This window comes from Mytilus edulis, chromosome 1, assembly GCF_963676685.1.
Source record: "Mytilus edulis chromosome 1, xbMytEdul2.2, whole genome shotgun sequence".
In the NCBI taxonomy this organism is placed as follows: Eukaryota; Metazoa; Mollusca; class Bivalvia; order Mytilida; family Mytilidae; genus Mytilus; species Mytilus edulis.
In genome coordinates, this window is record NC_092344.1 from 100,908,912 (window position 1) to 100,928,521 (window position 19,610).

At 34.2% G+C, this 19,610-nt stretch overlaps 2 protein-coding genes across 4 annotated transcripts in view; one reads left to right on the forward strand and one right to left on the reverse strand.

The window, feature by feature from the left end:
• The window catches only part of LOC139516133 (laminin subunit alpha-2-like), a 104,324-nt gene extending 93,584 nt beyond the window's left edge, over positions 1 to 10,740 (forward strand). For 2 of the 3 annotated variants that reach the window (XM_071306024.1, XM_071306015.1), the window contains 5 exons: positions 149 to 163; positions 3,542 to 4,035; positions 4,581 to 4,714; positions 7,795 to 8,011; positions 8,531 to 10,740. In XM_071306024.1, the coding sequence (XP_071162125.1) occupies positions 149 to 163; positions 3,542 to 4,035; positions 4,581 to 4,714; positions 7,795 to 8,011; positions 8,531 to 8,673 (1,003 nt within the window). In that variant the 3' untranslated portion in view covers positions 8,674 to 10,740. The remainder of the gene's footprint in view (positions 1 to 148; positions 164 to 3,541; positions 4,036 to 4,580; positions 4,715 to 7,794; positions 8,012 to 8,530) is intronic. The other variant, XM_071306031.1, reaches the window with a different exon arrangement.
• Positions 10,741 to 15,566: 4,826 nt separating this feature from the next.
• Positions 15,567 to 19,018, reverse strand: LOC139516152 (acyl-coenzyme A thioesterase 13-like). Its single transcript, XM_071306044.1, has 3 exons — positions 18,880 to 19,018; positions 17,354 to 17,538; positions 15,567 to 15,791 (listed from the first exon to the last, which is right to left on the reverse strand). The coding sequence occupies exons 1-3, from the start codon at positions 18,967 to 18,969 to the stop codon at positions 15,635 to 15,637; spliced, it is 432 nt and encodes a 143-aa protein (XP_071162145.1). The 5' UTR covers positions 18,970 to 19,018; the 3' UTR covers positions 15,567 to 15,634.
• Between the last annotated feature and the right edge of the window lie 592 nt (positions 19,019 to 19,610).

Consider the following 19,610-nt stretch of genomic DNA (forward strand, 5'->3'; position numbering starts at 1 on the left):
ATAGGTCATCTTGAAAACTTTAATTTTGTGTCAGATCTTGATGTGTATTTCTGTCTTTTTTACACAAAAAAAAGTATAGGTATAAATAGAGTATTTGTTTTTTACGTAGAACAGCTCTAACATTATAATCATGTGACTTTATTTTCAGTGATGATACAATCTGGTAGGTTTTAACATGTAACCCCAGATCATATAATATATATACCTATATAGTGTGTATCTGATGTATTCAATTATATACTCGGTGGACAAATTATTCAATTAAACTAGATATGTACTTCTAGTATGTGATATAAGAATTCCAAGTTTTTGGGGTATTTTTTGGGGGTTGGGGGTCTATTACAAAAGTAGTATAGACAATAAATTTGTCCATTGAACTTACAAACAAAAGATACTCATAATTTATAATACTGAATTTAAATATGATAATTAATTTATAAATCCTAATATAATAATAGTTTTATTTTCAGTTGTATTGTGTCATAATCATTTTAGGTTTCTTCAAATCAGAAGTACCTGCAAAAACTTGGAAAGCAGACTTGAACATTCAGTTCTACAAACAATGCAAAAGTAAAAATCTAAAAAATGCCTGAAATAAAAATAAATAAATAATGAGTTGGAGTTAAATACAGCATCAGCACACACTGGCTATATCTAAATGAGAGTAGTAATGCCCTTTACCGTCAGGCCTAAAACGGCCATCTTTGGCTACCGTTAGTGTCAAATTGATTAAAAGTTTACAGTGATTTATCAAAATATCCTTATTGTGATTCGTCAGAGGTCTTAAATAATTATCGTTACTGAAAAAATTAACGTGATTCATCAAAATCATTTGATTTTTTTATCGTCATGCACCCAAAATTACTGTTAACATCATTTGGCAAGAATTTTTACCGTTATTCGTCATGAAGGTACCCCCATTACCACCCTCCTAAATAGCCAATAAAAGAATCTGAATTCCCATAAATATTGCTGTAGAATAAATATTCAGACAAGAAGTAGGCAAACCCTTTCTTCTTTATTTCTTCCCTTACCTAATAAGGACATTTTCATCATCTATTTATACCAAAATTTGTCAAACTTCTGCCATGCTGCAATACCTGTAGTGAACACCTTGTAGACCTCTTCTGATTAGTATTTATGTGTAGTTAAGTTAATATATTACCCAGAGATTTTATTTTTCAAATAAACATGTCAATATGAAAAGAAACTAAGTAAGTAATTTATTAACCCCCACAATGTTAACATTAAAATACAAGTGTAAGTTTTTCTCAGCACGTTTCAGATTCAGATTTATTATTCCTCCATTTCTTATATACTGACTGGCTTTAAAAACGCAACACTCATTTTGTAGATTTTTTTTCACCAAATAATGTTTGATCCTCATACAACTACTATTCATGCTCATCATATGTCTTTCCCTTTCGAAAAATAAACATCTGACTTACCTGTGGTTATTGAACATACCAGATTTTTAGATCGCACGAAATTTCAGAAAGAGAAATTTCGAGCCAATAAAAGATTTTTTCCGTTTTTTTTTTCTTTGTAAAACAGTTCGTTCAGTCCTTGGACACACTTTAATCATTTAAAAAATCTCCATATTGCTAAAACTCAGGAATGAAAAACTGAATCAACTCATTGGAATTCTGCAAACAGGAAAACGTGAACGTGCTGCAACACAAAAAATTGACGTCAGAAACTCGTCTTACTGTCCTTCCGACAATGATACCGGTAGACTGGATTTGTTGAAGACCTTCAAAGACTAAATCAACATGTAGTGACAATGCAACGTCAATAGAATTTGATTAGACAACGTCATTTGTGAGACAGATCTACGGCCGCATCGTCAACTGCTAACCAAATTGATGAATGAAACTTTGCACAGATTTATGCCATAAATGTTTCCCATTAACTGAACTGGCAAAGAATCGACTGCAGAAAAACATTTAGAGCCTTAAAGTTTAAACCGCATAATTGACAAAACACATTGTAATGGGTGGAACAACTGCAAAATCAGAGGGTGCAAAACAGAAACCAAAACGTGCCGAACAGAAATGGTTGACCTTTCTGACAATCATTTTGGCGTTTGTTACAGGCAGTCATTGCTTTTGACGGTGACACCGTTCATTGCTAAGGGGAAAACCAGGGTTTCAGTGTATACCACAATATTTGAACATCGAAAATGACGTAATCAATTCAACTTTTGAACTGCATTTTTTTTTCAAACATTTAAGTAATGACAGAACCTTCTATTCATAAGTTTGTTTACAAAAAAATGCATAATTAAAAATGAAAATTGTAAAGAATAATCTAGTGTTGCGTTTCTAAAGCCGGTCAGTATATAAAAAAAAAATATCATAAGAAAGGCAGTCCAAATTGAAATTAACTTTTCTGTTTAAGATATTTTTCATCATTTTATTTGAGCTGCAATAAGGAAATATTTTGCATGGTGTGTGCAGTTTTGTGTGTTTATTTTTTGTAATTTAGTATGACTTTTGTACTTGTTTAAAATGATGAAATAACAAAAGAATAATTCATTTTTTTCATCAATTGAGGTAAAATAGAAATTTTTGTTATTTTTTTCATGTAATTTATTCTGTCTAAGTGGTTTGCTATTCATGTGCATTTAAACCAAAAGAACTCTCCAAACCATTGAGAAGTGATTTTTTTTTCTGCAAAATATTTAAAGGTCAATTGAAGGAATACACTTTTCATTTATTTCACAATACATAAGGGAAGTCAAATTATATTGACATGCAATTTTATTTTATCTAATGCACATTTATCAGAGCTTTACATAAACCTAAATTGACTATTTTGTTGCTAGAATTACAGTTTTTGAAAATTTTATTATAGCATTTCAACCTAATTATGTTTTATTTTAATATTTTTCAAAGATCTCATCTTAATCTACAACTTATCTCAAAATGATATAAGAGGCAATAGAACTGACACTGTATTGTCTCCCTTTAATATTTTTTTGGATTCAACCAGATTAAGGAAAAACTTATGTATTCAATATAGGCCTTTATACATATACTATGCTTATTGTGCAGTGTAAACACATTTTGTATTTGTTAATTTATTTCTATGGTGCAATCTAGAAAAATGGGTTGTTAGGAAAATATGAAAAGCTTCAGATAAAATGTTAAATAACAAAAATACCCAACTCGGAGGATAATTCAAAAGGGAAAGTTGTATTCAAAGGGCAAAATCAAAAGCTTAAACACATCATACGAATGGATTGCAACTGTCATATTCCTGACTGGGTACACCAAACTGATACTGGCTTGCTTTTATTGCAGCCTTTCGCTTCTTTTTCAATTCCATCTACTTTTGTGTTATAAGATATCAATGAAACGTCTGTATTGGTTCAAAGCATGGACATGTTATGTATATACATGTATTAAAACCTATTTGATGATTTCAACAATGTGAATTTATAGGTTTCATGTAATGGAAATGGACAATCAAATTCCTGTAATGCCATCAAAATAAGTCATTCAAGTTATTTTTAAATAATAATTTCATTGATTTACAGGTTCAACATTAGTTTTGAATTCAGAACGTTCCATCAAGAAGGTGTGTTTTTCTTTATTGGTAATCCTTCCAATATAAATGGTGATTATGTAGCTGCCCAAATCTATAAAGGCTATGTAATGGTGATGTTTAAATATGATGGTGATCTCTACAGTGTAAACTCTACCATCAAAACAGCTGATGGAGACTGGCATTCTGTACAGGTTTTAAAGGGAACAAAAAATGTCAAGTTACAAGTCGACAAGAACACAAAAAGGACTCCAATAAAAAGAAAACTTAACATTAATGCTCCTGTATTTGTTGGTGGAGTTTCTGAGGAATTAAGGCAACGCCCAGAACTAGTTCAACACAGCTTACGAGGATGTTTAAAGAATTATTATATCAATGATCAGATGATCTTAATCAAGGATGCAAAGATTGTGAAAGGTGTTACTAAATGTTACGTGAATGTAGAACCTGGAGTATTCTTCACAGGATCAGCATATGGTATAATAGGTATGTAAAAAGGAGATATCTTTTTATTATTTTGTCATGTAAATTCGCTGAAAATAAGAAAAAGAAAGATAAGAAATATCTACTAAAATAACATATTGTATTTTTTTATATATTATTTTTTCCAATTAACCCTAGCATCTACCCACCAATATCTGTAAGGTTGATTAACAGTGTAAATAGATATAAGAAGATGTGGTATGAGTACAACTGAGCCACTCTCCATCCAAGTCACAATTTGTAAAAGAAAATCTATTATAGGTTAAAGTATGGTCTAAATTGTATCTTTTTGTCTGTAGACTTAAACATATGATTCCACAACAATGTGTTGCATTTATGAAACCTTCTTATCCATTTATTACTTGATATAAAGAAATTATTAAATATGTTCCATACCATAGCCAAATTTGGTGTATGCCATGATGAAAAAATATATATATTCATTTCATGAATATCCTACATATAACATCCTTTTACAAGAATTCAATATACTTATTTAGGATGAATGATTTCTTTATGTTTATATATGATACTTTTCTATGTTTTAGATACAAGCTACAGAGTAGGTGATCGAATGGCGATCAGTTTTGATTTTCGTACCCACAAATCTGAAGGATTGATATTGTCTCTAAGTAATGGTGAATTAGGACCTGCACTGACAGTAGAACTTTATAATGGCAGGGTAAGACTTTTAAAGTAGTGTAGTATTTGTAGGGTTAGTTTTAGGTGATCAGACAGACCATCGAGAGATATCTGGCTTGGGGTACAGACTCCTCAACTATTGAGAGGCCTAACTTCATTTGTGGGGACTCACTCCGGCCTCCTGAGTAGTCCCATTGAAGTTTAATGGTCCTGTTGCAGTTCTGATTGACTTATTTATGAAGGTAACAGTTTTATCCTTCCCCTGTAAATCCAGACAGTCCTTTCTTACATGCCCAGGCTTTAAACAGTGGTAGCACACTCCCTCCAATGGAGGCCCTCTTTGAGTGGAGGGACTCCCTGAGACAGACTTACCTTTAAAGTTTGGACTTTCCATTTTAAAATGGCCCCTCTTCCCACAGTGGTGGTAACTTTCTGTCCCTGCCTGTCTGCCCGGTGAGGGGCTTCCTGCAATGGGGCTTATGAGGAGTTGCTTGAATTGGTTCATCATGTCATCCAGTTTTTCATGGACTTGTCCAAGTTTGTTTTCAAACTGCTTATTGGACTTCTCTAACTCCACTGGGCCCTCTCAAGGGCCATGGAAGCCCTCACATGGGGCCCCTGATACTAACGGAAGGCCTCATGGTGGTCTTCATACTGCCAATCAGTTACCTGCCTAACCTCTCGCCTATTTGGCTTGCCATATATTGCCTGTGTGTTATGTTGGAATAGCCGTATTTTATCTATTGCCTCCTCAATACTTTGGTGCTGAAGGTTAGAGATTTGCACTCCCAACTGTTTGTTTTCAATACCCTGGCACAGCCGTGTTATGGCTTGCTCGTACATGTAGTCGTCAGGAAGGTTTCAAAATGCCCTGGTTGCTAAGGACAACACCCAATCAGCCCAGTCCTCAACAGACTCCTCAGGGGCTTGCCAGGCATTGTTAAACTGGACCTAGGCATTCTCAGGGAGCACCTTGAAACCAAAACATGTGTGAAGCTTCTCCACAAGCTCCCTATAACTGACCTCCTGGTATCTTTCTGTTATGAGGGCATAATACTCACTGGTTTTTCCCTCAAAACACCAGCAAAGTTGGTCTTTGCATTCCTGTGGACCCCATTCACAAACCTCTGCATACCTTGCAAATTTTGTGAAAAAGGCCTGCCAGTTGCCCTTCCCGCCATACTTAATATTTTTTGGGACATTGGTTACTTTAGAGAAGCCACCTAAAGTTCCTTGTGCCCCACTTCTAATGTTGGGTCCCTTTGTGTTTTCCCTAGGCTTATCCTCATTATATGGTACTGGGTAGGCCTGTTGCCCATAGCTCCCCCTTGTGGGGGCACCAGCGTATACCCTTAATTATACTGGTTCTGGGGTTGCCTATCCCCATAGGCACTGGATGGGGTCTGGCTTGTGTCCTCACCCCTATTGTCTTGCCTCTCTCCATAAATTTGTGATGGGCCTGCCTTGTGTCTTCGCCCCTATTGTCTTGCCACTTGCCATACCTACTGCGGGTTGTCTCATACTGTACCCTGCCAGTGTGAGCTGGTTTGGTACAGGGTGCTGACCCCTGATCTGCATAGTTGCTTATGTTACCCATAGGGTATGAAGGTGTTTCCCCATAGGTCGGTATATTCTTGTCCCATGCTCTGTCTTTACCTGGCCAATACGGCTTTTTCCCAATACTACCGGTACCTCTATGGTGAGGGGGATAACCTTTTTTTGGGTCACCAATATGGTGACTCCACTCCTTTTTCTGCAACTGTTCCCTGTAGCCCCCGTCCCAATTCCCTGTGGGTTCGGGTCTAGCATTAGCATACCTGGGATATGGACTATATTCAAGGAAGGCAGAGTCCATCTGGCTGGGCCCTTCCAAGGGCCCTGGACTTTGCCCCTGATGCAATGCTTCTTGCCTAAATTCAGATTGGCCTTGTTCTTTGGATGGTGTGCCCTGTGGGGCATTGTTTCCCCCTGTTTAACATCTCACCATGTCTGCCTTGGGCCTGAGGTGGTGGCCCAATATTTTGGCATCCTCCATTTGGGCTGAAGTACAGCCTGGATAAGAGGTCCCATGTTACTCGTAGATAAGGGATTGTGGCCAGAAGGGATTGTGGCCAAGTCTGACTCGCTCACCGGCCCCTTGCTCTCCCTTATGTCCATTATTTGCTCCCCAGTTTTTTTGCCTATACCTGGGAGCTGCAGTAACTCTTGAAAGCTACAAGTGTTTAGGTTTACAACCGACATTTGTAACTGTAAATCACTGAACAACAATTTATAACAAAGTTTATTTAATTAAAGAATAAACAACAACAAACAACACACTTAATACCACAATTTATTTATTTAATAACACAAATACTTCTGCTTCGGGTAACCCTTCCTTCTGGTCTGCGGTTAACAGAAGTAAACAGAACAATAACACGTCGACTGGTAACCCGTCCTTCTGGTCTGCGGTTAACAGAAGTAAACAGAACAATAACACGTCGACTGGTAACCCGTCCTTCTGGTCTGCGGTTAACAGAAGTAAACAGAACAATAACACGTCGACTGGTAACCCGTCCTTCTGGTCTGCGGTTAACAGAAGTAAACAGAACAATAACACGTCGACTGGTAACCCGTCCTTCTGGTCTGCGGTTAACAGAAGTAAACAGAACAATAACACGTCGACTGGTAACCCGTCCTTCTGGTCTGTGGTTAACAGAAGTAAACAAAACAATAACACAACGACTGGTAACCCGTCCTTCTGGTCTGCGGTTAACAGAAGTAAACAAAACAATAACACATTGACTGGTAACCTGTCCTTCTGGTCTGCGGTTAACAGAAGTAAACAAAACAATAACACGTCGACTGGTAAACCGTCCTTCTGGTCTGCGGTTACCGGTGACTGGTACCCAGCTGTCCCTTCAGGGTCAGCAAGGTAACCTGTTGTCTACTTGAACAATCCTATCTCCTAAACTACCATAAAATATTCCTCCAAAATACTCCATGAGTGCCTGAAATGATTTATTTCCTCACTGGAATACACCAAATCACCTTTCCCCTCCTGCCTTACTATTTTTTGCGGTCCACCAATGGCAAGTTTTTAAAACAAACAATGTTATAACTTTATATTTTTGGTTCCAGATCCAGTTTTCCGTATATAATAGAGACAGGTATTCTGTTGTATCAGAGAATTCTGAGTTTGAACTATGTGATAAATTCTGGCACTCTGTAGAGGCTGAGGTTGCAGGAGATGTTATAGAACTTATAGTTGATGGGAACAATCCATTGTATGGTGTTAGTTCTTTTAAAGATACAGATATAGATACCTCAGCACCTTTATTTATTGGAGGCCTTATAAGTAAGTGATTTATGTTTAACTTTTATATATTTCTCTTTTGTGGTATTTAAAAGACACAGATGATAAAATTGAGAATGGAAATGGGGAATGTGTCAAAGAGACAACAACCCGACCAAATAAAAATGCTTGTTTTTATAGATATAGGAATATGTGGTATGTGTGCCAAAGAGAACTAAGCACAGATTTTCTAGAAAAGAAAAATCAATTATTTAACTGTTCATCAACATGAGAAAGCTTGACAAAATCTTTTCAAATTTAGATATGTTGTTTCCTATGACTAAATGAGGTCAAGTTCAATTTTATCGAAAGTGAACTTTTCGTTGACAAGATGTAGCAAATTGATTTTTGTTATATGAATTTGAGTTATTTAAGAATTTAAAGGCTTTTCTTTTGCTCTATGATTGACTTTTGACCACCAAATTAATTTTCACAAATTATAATTCTGGAATGAAATGAAAATATGGACAAAAGTGTACTGTTTTGCATTTTTAAAGTGATTTATTGTTCTGCCTATTGTAGGTCCAGATATGAAACAAGAGGCAGCATTAACAACACAAGGATTTGAAGGATGTCTGAGGAACTTTAAGATTAATTCAGCCCCAGTGGACTTTTTCAATTTAGTACAATCATATGACATCCATAAAACAGATTGTCCAGTATAACAAAGTCTTTCTACACAGTGCAATAGATAAATGGATTTTGATTTAGTGAAATCCATAAACAAACAATTTCTCAGGGCAAATCAGCAACTTTATTATAATAAACTCAGATTGTGTTGAACCAAATCTGAAATAATCTTTTATATTATAAAATGAAAAATGACTTTAAATGGCATTATGTTTATGGTGACATTAAATGATTGCAATTCATCTTTAATGTAGACAATAAGATTAATGAAAAAGTGTCAGTTCTTGAAGTTTGATTTCTTATTTTAACCTGTCCATGTACAGGTTGGAGGCAATGATTATCTTAACTTTTATAACCTTTGATGTTAATCAAAAAGATTATTGTGATTTGCTAATGACAATCAGACATATTTCCTCATGTCTTTCAAAGTTATATATACTCCTGTCTATAAACAGAAAGTAGTAGTAGAGAAAGTAGGGATTGTAAGACATTTTGTATTGTGGTTATATTGATGTTGTAGTCATTGAGTTTTTCAAAACTCCTATCTTTGTAAAAAATTAACCTCATTGGGAAAAAAAGGCATTTGCTTAATTTGAAAAATTTAAATCTCCTGTTGAATATATATTTAGTGATCAGTTGGTGCCTTTTTACATCCGTCCTTTGTTTCATAATTTTATACATGAAAAATTGTGCATGGTGTAAATGGAATACAAATCACAATTACGCACTATAATGTTTAATTCCTGAAACAAACATGTAGTGTTATTATTTCCAGTTACATTATTTAAAAAATATGAAGATTGTGTGTTGAAAGTATTGTCAGACATATTGTAGAAGCATTTAATTTTACATTGGTAATGTTTTCATGTTTTTGCTTTAAAAAAAGATAAATGTAAGTTGGTCCTTGTTATAATAGGCCTTAAAATGTTGGTTTATATGGCCAAATTGAACTGTGTTTTTTTTTTTATTTATCAGGTACTTTCCTCAAAATAAATTAAAAAAAATGGATTTAACAGTAAACATGAATTTCAAATTTCTGTTAGCCCAATCTAATACCACATGAATTTGTCTAATTTCATTGGATGTTCAAATCCAATTTAAAGTAAAACTAAATCTCATTGGTCGTATTCTTCCTGAATATTCAAAGTTCAAGTTTTCCTTAAACATATGTTATCCAATCTATTTACCACATTTATGTTTTACTTTAAAATATATTGTTTGTTTTAATCTATTTGCTGAAATCAACATACAAGACTTTGAAGGTGGTTAAAGTGTTCTTTTAAAAGGGATTCACTGCATTTCAGTATCCAAGAGGAAGCAAATAACTGTAGCATATATCTTTGTGTATTTGTTAACCAGCAGTGTCATACAGCAGTCACCATGTTGGATATTAGATAAAATAAATTTCCTAGTTGAGCGTCTTATTACAGGTTCAAAATAAATTACTCTATTTGTAGAAGAGTTTGTTTGCGATGCTTTAATGATATTTTACAGACTTTTTATAACACACAAGTTATCCCATTTAATCTAGAAAAAAAGAACCTTTTTAACCAAGAAAAAAAAACCCACCTGGGACAGATTTATTCGTTATGCTTATTTAATTGCCAGAAATATGTATGCAGAAGTGGATAAAACTATTTTAGATCTGAATCAAAGATAGAAGCAAAGAAAAAAATATATGCAATATTATCTAGGAGTGTTGTATCTACATAGTTCCTTGTCCTAGAATGTTTTACGTATAGAAAGCTATATTTAACAATATTTACAAGTAATACTGTCAACCTGTATTAAACATGATATCAGTTGGTACCAAGTTTTTATTCAGTTTTGAAAAATATATGTGATGTTTTTTATCACAAGCATTGTAGTAAATGTAATTGTTAATTGTATTTATACATGTACAGTAATTTATTGTGTAATTATTTGTTAAAAACTTTTATGTTGTATATGTGTATAATGTATATTTTAAATGAATCAAAGAATAAAATGTAGTAAAACAGAATGGGTGCTATATGTAAATGATGTTATGTATTTTATACACTCATATGATCTATCTGAAATTTTTATACTTTTTATCTAATTATTAAAATCTTAAAATATCAGTTGTAATTTTTCCATTTATGTATTAGGTTATGAAATCCCAAATTCTTTCCAGTCATGATTGAAATAGCATTAGTGTTTTACTCACTTGTTCTTCCATACGTTTTAAATTTTTACTTTGCATGCTTGGCTTGACTACTGCTAGATAAAGGCAACAGTAGTATACCCCTGTTCAAAATTCATAAATCGATTGAGAAAAAAACAAATCTGGGTAACAAACAACAAACTAAAACTGAGGGAAACACATCAAATATAAGAGGAGAACAACAAAACAACAGAAACATTTAAGGTGCAACAAAAAACAAACTACAATACAACACACACAGAAACGAACTATAAGATAATAATAGCCATTTTCCTGAGTTGGTACAGGACATTTTAAGAAAAAAAATGGTGGGTTGAACCCGGTTTTGTGGCTACCCAAACCTCCCTTTTTTATGGCAATATTGAATATAAAACTAAAATGACAACATAACATGATCCTGTCTACAATACAAATAAATGCAAGATCGTACAGGACAGAGAAACACACAAATAAACAATACAACAGAACATTACAACATGCTAATAGTTATTAAAGGTACCAGGTTTATAATTTAACACACCAGATGTCAACATAGGAGTAAAGAAAGCCAAACAAAGATGAAGAGCATTGATGACCATAAATTCCAAAAAGACAAGCCTAGAAAGACGTGATCTTGTCTTTGTATACCCTGCCTTTGGAAATCTACAATAGAAAGGGGCATTATGTTTTTCCTGGTCAATGCATCCTGGAAACGGATTAATATAAGTTAACAGCTTGTTTCTGGATCCTATTTATTATTTCACTTGTATTATTATGTAATGCTTATTTGTGTACATTACTTTACCTGAATTTAATTAATAAAATATGTTTATACTAATGCATCCTGCATTAATCTGTCTTGAATCAGGTTAAAATTTGGCTTAATGGAAGATTACCTTGAAGTTGTTGTCACAATAACTAGGAACTAGGAATACATGTTCATTTTGATGTGAAAAAAAAACTAAAATAAGAATTTTGACTCTGATTTTGCAATTCACTGGTCAGGTTAAAGTTTTGGTTTAAAGTATTTCACAACGAAGTTCTGTCTAATAAACTTGAAATTTAGTCAATATGTTCACTATTATGCAAACATCTTTAAATATATCAAATTAGAGTTTTCTACTGAATTCCATGGTTAACTGAACATTGAAATGTTACAATGCCAGTGGGGCATGGTGTCCTACTTGATATATTTTCTTTTCATAAATATTCTGTCCCAAAATATCTCAGCTGAAAGGATCTTTAGAGAAATATTTAACAAAATAGGACATCTTTGTGTATGAATTGTTTGCTTATTTTCCCAGTATTTAAAACAAAGATTTAGGATTACCAGCTCTGTTTGAATAGTCTGCTTTTTCATTTCTCCAATTCGGTTCAAATTTGATTTGATAACTGACCATGATTAATGCATAGCAAAACTCACGAATCTGTTAATATGACCTTGAATTAAGCTCAATTTGAACCTATAATGTATAGTCTGACGAGATTCCAGAATATAAACATACATGTATAGGTGTACATGCCATGTCTTTCTAACATACTCTTCATTAGGTATACTTGGGATAAAGCGTTTGCAGCCAGTAGTTTTCACTTGCAGTTCATCTCGTAAGTTTATTTCATTTTAAGAAACTTGGTACATCGTTGACCTCAAAGTGCTCCATTCAATATATCCAGTTATGCCCTTTATAATTGGAAATTTTACCCAGTCTATTAAGTACCAAATTGTCAATGTAAGTCCTTGAGCATGCTCTACAATGTCGATATGAAACGTGTTATTTTAATGAATCTATATTTATGGCAAGTGGATAGAGTGTTGGTAAGTATGCCTGGGAATCATAACCATATGAATTGTTTGCACTCACCGGCGTTCTGCACAAGCTAGTGTTTGAATTTATTTCTTGTCCTGGTAACGGATAAGTATCTTTCTATTGATATTGTTCAAGCTTCAATGATCCACTCAAAGGCTTAACAAATCACAAAGTATGTTTTTGTTGTTCTAATTTATCCAGCGCACCACATTTTCTTATATGCAAATTAAAACTGATAAAAAATAAGAGCAACACGAGTTTACCGAACTTCAAGACTAGTAAAGGAAACAATATCTGATGGAATCGCATAAACTCTGGGTGTGTCTACAGGGTAAACGTCTCTTGTCATATCTGCGTTATTTTGTTTTTTTAAACATATCTAAAAATATAAGACCGAGAAAACATGCTCTTAGTGATTTAAGACATCGTATTGGTCGATATTTAAAACTTGTGTTGACTTCGGTTGTTTTTCCTATTAACACTGTCAGAGATTGTAGTATTATATTAAATGAGATGTAAACGCCAAACGATGGGCAGGGGGTATGTTACTGCAAAGAAAACGGAAAGTAAACAATTGGAATGATGAGATCTTAACGTTTATGGTATATTCTGATCGAATCTGTGTCAATATCGAGTAAGATCAAGATATGAAGCAGACCCTAAAGTTTCAGTAGAATCCCTTATCTGAATTTCACTAAGATTACATATGTGAGATGTGTTATTATATATATATCTGTATGTTGAATCCGTATTTTCCGGAACTGTTTTGTCTCAACCATGATTGTTGTGATTATTACATGTATCAGGTTTGTTTGGCGTTTGAATCCAAAGTGAAAATCGTTACTAATTTTAAAGCTGCATGTCTTCGTTTTATTGTCGAGCCTGCAACTTTTGTTGCAGAAAGCTCGACATAGGGATAGTGATCCGGCGGCGGCGGCGGCGTTAGCTAACTTCTTAAAAGGTTTATATTTTAGAAGGTGAAAGACTTGGATGCTTCATACTTTGTATATAGATGCCTCATGTTACGAAGTTTCCGTCAGTCACATGTCCAATGTCCTTAACCTCATTTTCATGGTTCAGTGACCACTTGAAAAAAAAGTTCAGAATTTTTGTAATGTTGAATTCTCTCTTATTATAAGTAATAGGATAACTATATTTGGTATGTGCGTACCTTGCAAGGTCCTCATGCCTGTCAGACAGTATTCACTTGACCTCGACCTCATTTCATGGAGCAGTGAACAAGGTTAAGTTTTGGTGGTCGAGTCCATATATCAGATACTATAAGCAATAGGGCTAGTATATTTGGTGTATGGAAGGACTGGAAGGTGTACATGTCCAACTGGCAGGTGTCAACTGACCTTGACCTCATTTTCATGGTTCAGTGGTTATAGTTAAGTTTTTGTGTTTTGGTCTGTTTTTCTCATACTTTATGCAATAGGTCTACTATATTTGTTGTATGGAATGATTGTAAGATGTACATGTCTAGCAAGCAGATGTCATCTGACCTTGACCTCATTTTCATGGTTCAGTGGTCAAAGTTAAGTTTTTAAGTTTTGGTCTTTTTATCTAATATTATATGCCAAAGGTCAACTATATTTGGTGTATGGAAATATATTATGATCTATATGTCAGTCCCGCAGGTTTTATTTGACCATGACCTCAATTGCACGGTTCATTGCACAGTGTTAAGTTTTTGTGTTTTGGTCTATTTTTCTTAAACTATAAGTAGTAGGTCAACTATATTTGTTGTATGGAAGCTTTGTTAGCTGTACATGTCTGCCTGGCATGGTTCATCTGCCCTTGACCTCATTTTCATGGTTCGTTGTTCTTTGTTTAGCTATCTTGGTTAATGTAAAGTTTATGTGACAGTTGCAGTAAAGCTTTATATTTAGGACTATCAACATAATATCAATGATTAGTAAAGAAGGCGAGACATTTCAGTGTGTGCACTCTTGTTTACATTATACTTGTCTTTAGTCCCCCAAACCGAAGTCAGGTATATTACAGATGCATGCAATCACTGAAATGCGGGTTATTGAGTAGCTGGACATCATCAATATACAATTTATCGGAAAGTAAATTTCAAGATCTTTACAAATGCATATTTGATTTTCTTTGAATGTGGTTGTGTAATAAAGAAGATTGATGGGGACAGCAGAATTCAAGTGCATGTATAATTAATGAATTGGTTGAATATTTTTTTTAATTTCCTTTAATAGTAATAATAAAAATAAGAAGAAAATTATAAACAATGAAGCATATCTTTGAATCCCATGAATAAAATTTTGTAAAACAAAACGAGCTTTTGTGTATAACATCATATAATTCTATTATTTTCTCTTTGTGAGTTATACAACTTAAATGTATAATTATCTTAGTCCATTCATTCGTTTTCGAATCAATGTTAGTATTTATGGGTAAAGTTTTTACACAATACATGGCTATTGTTTAGTCAAATTACTAAAATTCATGGATTTTTAGCTATTGACGTATTAACAGTGAGTTAAACTTATTCATTATTATTATAACAGCTCTGAGACAGGTAAGTTATATATGAAACATTAAGCAGACAATTAATGAATAAGGAAACGAAAAGTGCATGATTTATCTGTGTGACAGTGGAATGTTTTGCAGAACAAAAATTGCCGCTCCAAGTCTGGAAATGTTTATGTTTCCTATAATAATCTTAAGGTTGTTGTTTACTTAACGTCCATTAGCATATTCGGGCAGAGAACACATTAACGATTAATGCAAAAGGTAGGTTCTGCGAAGTGGAACAATAGGAATGACGGACATAAAATTGCACAGGCCAACTATCATGGACCAATCAAAAATCAAACAGTTTTTGTGAAGAAAAGATTCCTTTTAGGCTTACGTACAGAAAGTGAGACGAGTTATCGGAATTAAGATGATCCACTGTCAAATGGAGATCAAATTGAAATACTGACAATGTATGTTTATTTCTGATGATCTATTCATATATATATTAAAAAAGGACATTTAGATTTACGCAGTCAGTATAGGTCATGATCCTATAAACTTTGTATGTTTTCCCTGTGCTAGTAATGTTCCGTCAGACTTTCTAGTTATATCAACGGTCAAAAATGCTAATCTGTTGCCTACTCTTAACGTTTTGGCATCAATCAGTATCTCCTCTCCAACTTTAGCAGCTTTCATATATCTGAAAAAGTAAACAGTCTGCATCAGTTACATTGTGAAGTTTGAACTTGAAGTTTCTGAACACTTTATCCTTTGATTTCATAACGGGGGACAATAACACTTTACGCTGAAAGTTGAAGTAGAGGCCGACATGTTTAAGAAACTGATAATGTATAATTCGTTAAAATAATCAAGAAATCTTCAGTCGAAAACAAATTGACAAGTCAATGGAATAAAACGTAAAAAGACAGTATACAATACACAACAGAGAGAACTACATACTGAACAACATGAACCACATAAAAAAACCGGAGGTGATCTCATGTGATCGGGAAGGGTAAGCAGATCGCTCCTGTCGTGTTGCTAATTTCAGTACAAATCCTTAGATAAGTCTAATTCGGTAGGTAAACATCGAGGAAAAGAAGGACAGGAGTGTGGATACAACAATTAAAAGATATCCGTCGTCATCCATAAAACAGATATTCCATAACTGTAAACCAACTCGTGATGGTCGAAGAGATGATTTCGACTTCCCCACTTGGAACTCAGGTCTGATCAATAGCTTCCTTGTTAGCAGCAACTCTCTAATCAAGTAAATCATGATAGGAAATGCTACTCTGGAATATCGTATCCATTTGGAGAGATATATATATATATATAGTTGCTGCTGGAAAGTTGCTTCATAGAAATAGAAAGTTCATAATTTGGAAGCTAAAATCATCTCTTGTCTCGTCAAGTTTTATTCTCAACCGACCCTTATTGTCAATTTTTAAATGTCAGTCAAGAAGTTGAAGATACGAGGCAGACTTGACTGTATCTGGGGTATCCTATATTTCAACATAGTCACAAAACTTGGAATTATTTAGTGAAATGACATCAACTGCATAACGGAACTTTATGTTAAAGGATAATGCTAGCCTTTTTTCGTTATACTTAAGGAGTCTCGTGTAAATGAGGGAACACTTCGGGAACAAGTCGGCAACAAGAGGAGCATATATGGTTCCCATTGGAGAGTCGATTGCTTGTTGAATAAACAATAGAAAATAGCATTGGGAATCGAGTGATTTAAAGTTTAGAAGTCTCAAGTATATAAAACACCAAAGAGACCACTATATCATATTTGGCCATCGGAATAACTGATATATACCTATGTATTGCATGCATATTCAGAACGAAAACAACTTAACAATTGATACAATATAGATTATGCAAGGTTTATAGACCGAAATGAAAATCGAGAAATTAGGACTGCCCCTGAAAAACGAGGGCGTGTTGGATATGGGTTGAGTTTAGACAAGGGTACTTAAATATGTAGACATTTTTTCACTCAATATAAATGAGTCCTCTGACTTCAATTTTCCCATTACGATCGTAAACATTACACATTCCACACAGTCATACAACCATCCAAATTTAGAAATGTTTTATTGCCGATCGAGAATCCATGTTTTTATGCGCCTATTGACATTCGGGTTTCATAAGAATTGACAAGACCTATCATGAAGATCTGTATTCAGAGATAGTTTCCGAAAAGCAAAACTGAATTAAATTTTCATATGGCATATACTGAGGGCATATACTTACGAGATTCCCATATCAACGCTCACTCCAGCTACTTGTTTGTCTGATGTAAGAAGTGCCCAGGTAGACACAGCATCCACTAATGTTGCAGTCATACCTCCATGCAATGTACCACCACGATTCTGATCATCTTCAGTGACGATCATTTCACATACGCATTGTCCATTTCCACCAGTTATAACGTTAACCTGATAACACAATACCGAGAAACTGGAAATTAAATGGCGTAAATACCTCCAGATGAAATTTTACACAATAGATAAAAGTAGTGGTCACCATAATTCATCTGACAAATACATGGTTTCGTGTCCTCACCCGGATTATGCTTTAAAAAATAATTAATCTATAACTCATGTAAAGTATTTAAGTGCAAACCCGTAAACTGGACCCCTGCTGTTGTTTCAATCTTTTCTACACAAACTTTGTGTCGAAGTATCAATCAGCGGGTGGCCAGTTAAGCAAATCCGCTGCATTTGTTTTCAACTGTCCTAAGTCAGAAACCTGTTGTTCAGAGGTTGTCGTTTGTTAATGTGGTTCTTCGTTTTGTTTGGTTAATTAATCCCCGTATACATGATATATCGATTTGTTTTTGTTTTTGATTATTGTTTTGCACATAAATCAGGTCCCAGGGATTTTTCTCGTTTGAGTTTTTTTTAACATTTTTCTTTTCTTTTCGATGCATTGTATTGCTTATTATGCGGTATATGTTTTGCTCATTATTGAAGGCTGCATGGTGACCTGTAATTATAAACTTCTGTGTCATTTGGCCTCTGATGGAGAATTGTCTCATTGGCAATCAAACGACATCTTCTTATTTATACATAAGAGAGAAAGATCATAGTATTTGTCGTGTATCAACGTCCACAAAATTGTACCGTCCGTGGAGGGAACTTTTTTAATTAGCAAACCATATAATCAAGTTAGTAACCTAAGGGGGATACTTACTAAGATTTAAATGGGTGGTCATCTAGTCAACAGGTTCTAGGGTTTCTCAATCATGCATACATATTGTAAACAGGTTTTTATGAGAAATAAATAACGGTAAATTAATGATAATGGTTTTTGAAGAATAATTTATTTATCAATGTCGCATATTACTCCGGTAATCTTTCAAGTCAAGTTAATGATTTACCATGTTTTTTTTTTTAGAGTTCAAATTGAATTCCTGTTCATTTGTACATGAAAGTCTAATAGTCCCAGCTTAAAATAACTTCAACTGTTAGAAACACTTTTAAATCATTTTCATAGACAATGATAGAGTTTAGTTTCATAGAACATTTTAAAGAGTATGCAATTGGAAGGTAATATAATCGACTGAATATAGACTTTATATATAACAATATTTTGCTAACCAAAAAAAAAACACACATTTTTTTTTTATCAATTTATCAAAACAATATCCATAGAAACGTCGGAGTTATCTCCCATGGACATGTTAGTATAATGAGTGTGGCTTTCAAGATCTTTCAAAGATCGCGTTCTCATTACAGCATGATGCCATCGATCCTTAGCTTACAACTGCGACTTACCTTGTTTAACACACTTTCAAAGCATCTTGTTTTTACGCTTGCTTCTACTACTTGTTTTATAAACTGCAATCCTTTTTGTGTTCCGCTCATGTTCAGTTATAAAAGAGCGACAACTCTTGCTTGCAAAAAAATATTCGAAAAGTTAATTCGGTTATGCGGTTAGGTACTTTTAAACCGTTTAGCCGGTCTCCCTTGAATTGGAAACAACATGGTTTAACGGTACAAAATGCGTGAAACTGTAAAATTTTGTCGACTTGTATGTCTTTTATGGACTTGACTTGTTGGAATATTTATTTGTCTTTATATCGACACATGTATATCAGATGGAAAAGAAATAACGTGAGTCAAAAACCACGTGTGCGTACTTGCTGTAATAAGCTAATTATAGATTTATATTATAAAAGGCAATGTTAAAATAAAAAGATGTGGCTTGATTGCGAATGAGACAACTCTCAACAAGAGACAAAAAGACACATAACGTAAAAACTGTAGGTCACCGTAAGTCCTTTAACAGAGAGTAAACCCCGTGCAGCATAGTCAGCTGTAAAAGGCCCCGAAATGACAAATGTAAAACAATTCAAACGAGAAAACTAACGGCCTGATTCATATACAACTGAAATAATCGAATAAAAAATATGATATACAACAACAAACCACTGATATATAGGCTCCCGACTTCGGACTAACACATCGTGACCGAATGTGGCGGGGTTAAACCAGTTTGAAGGCGG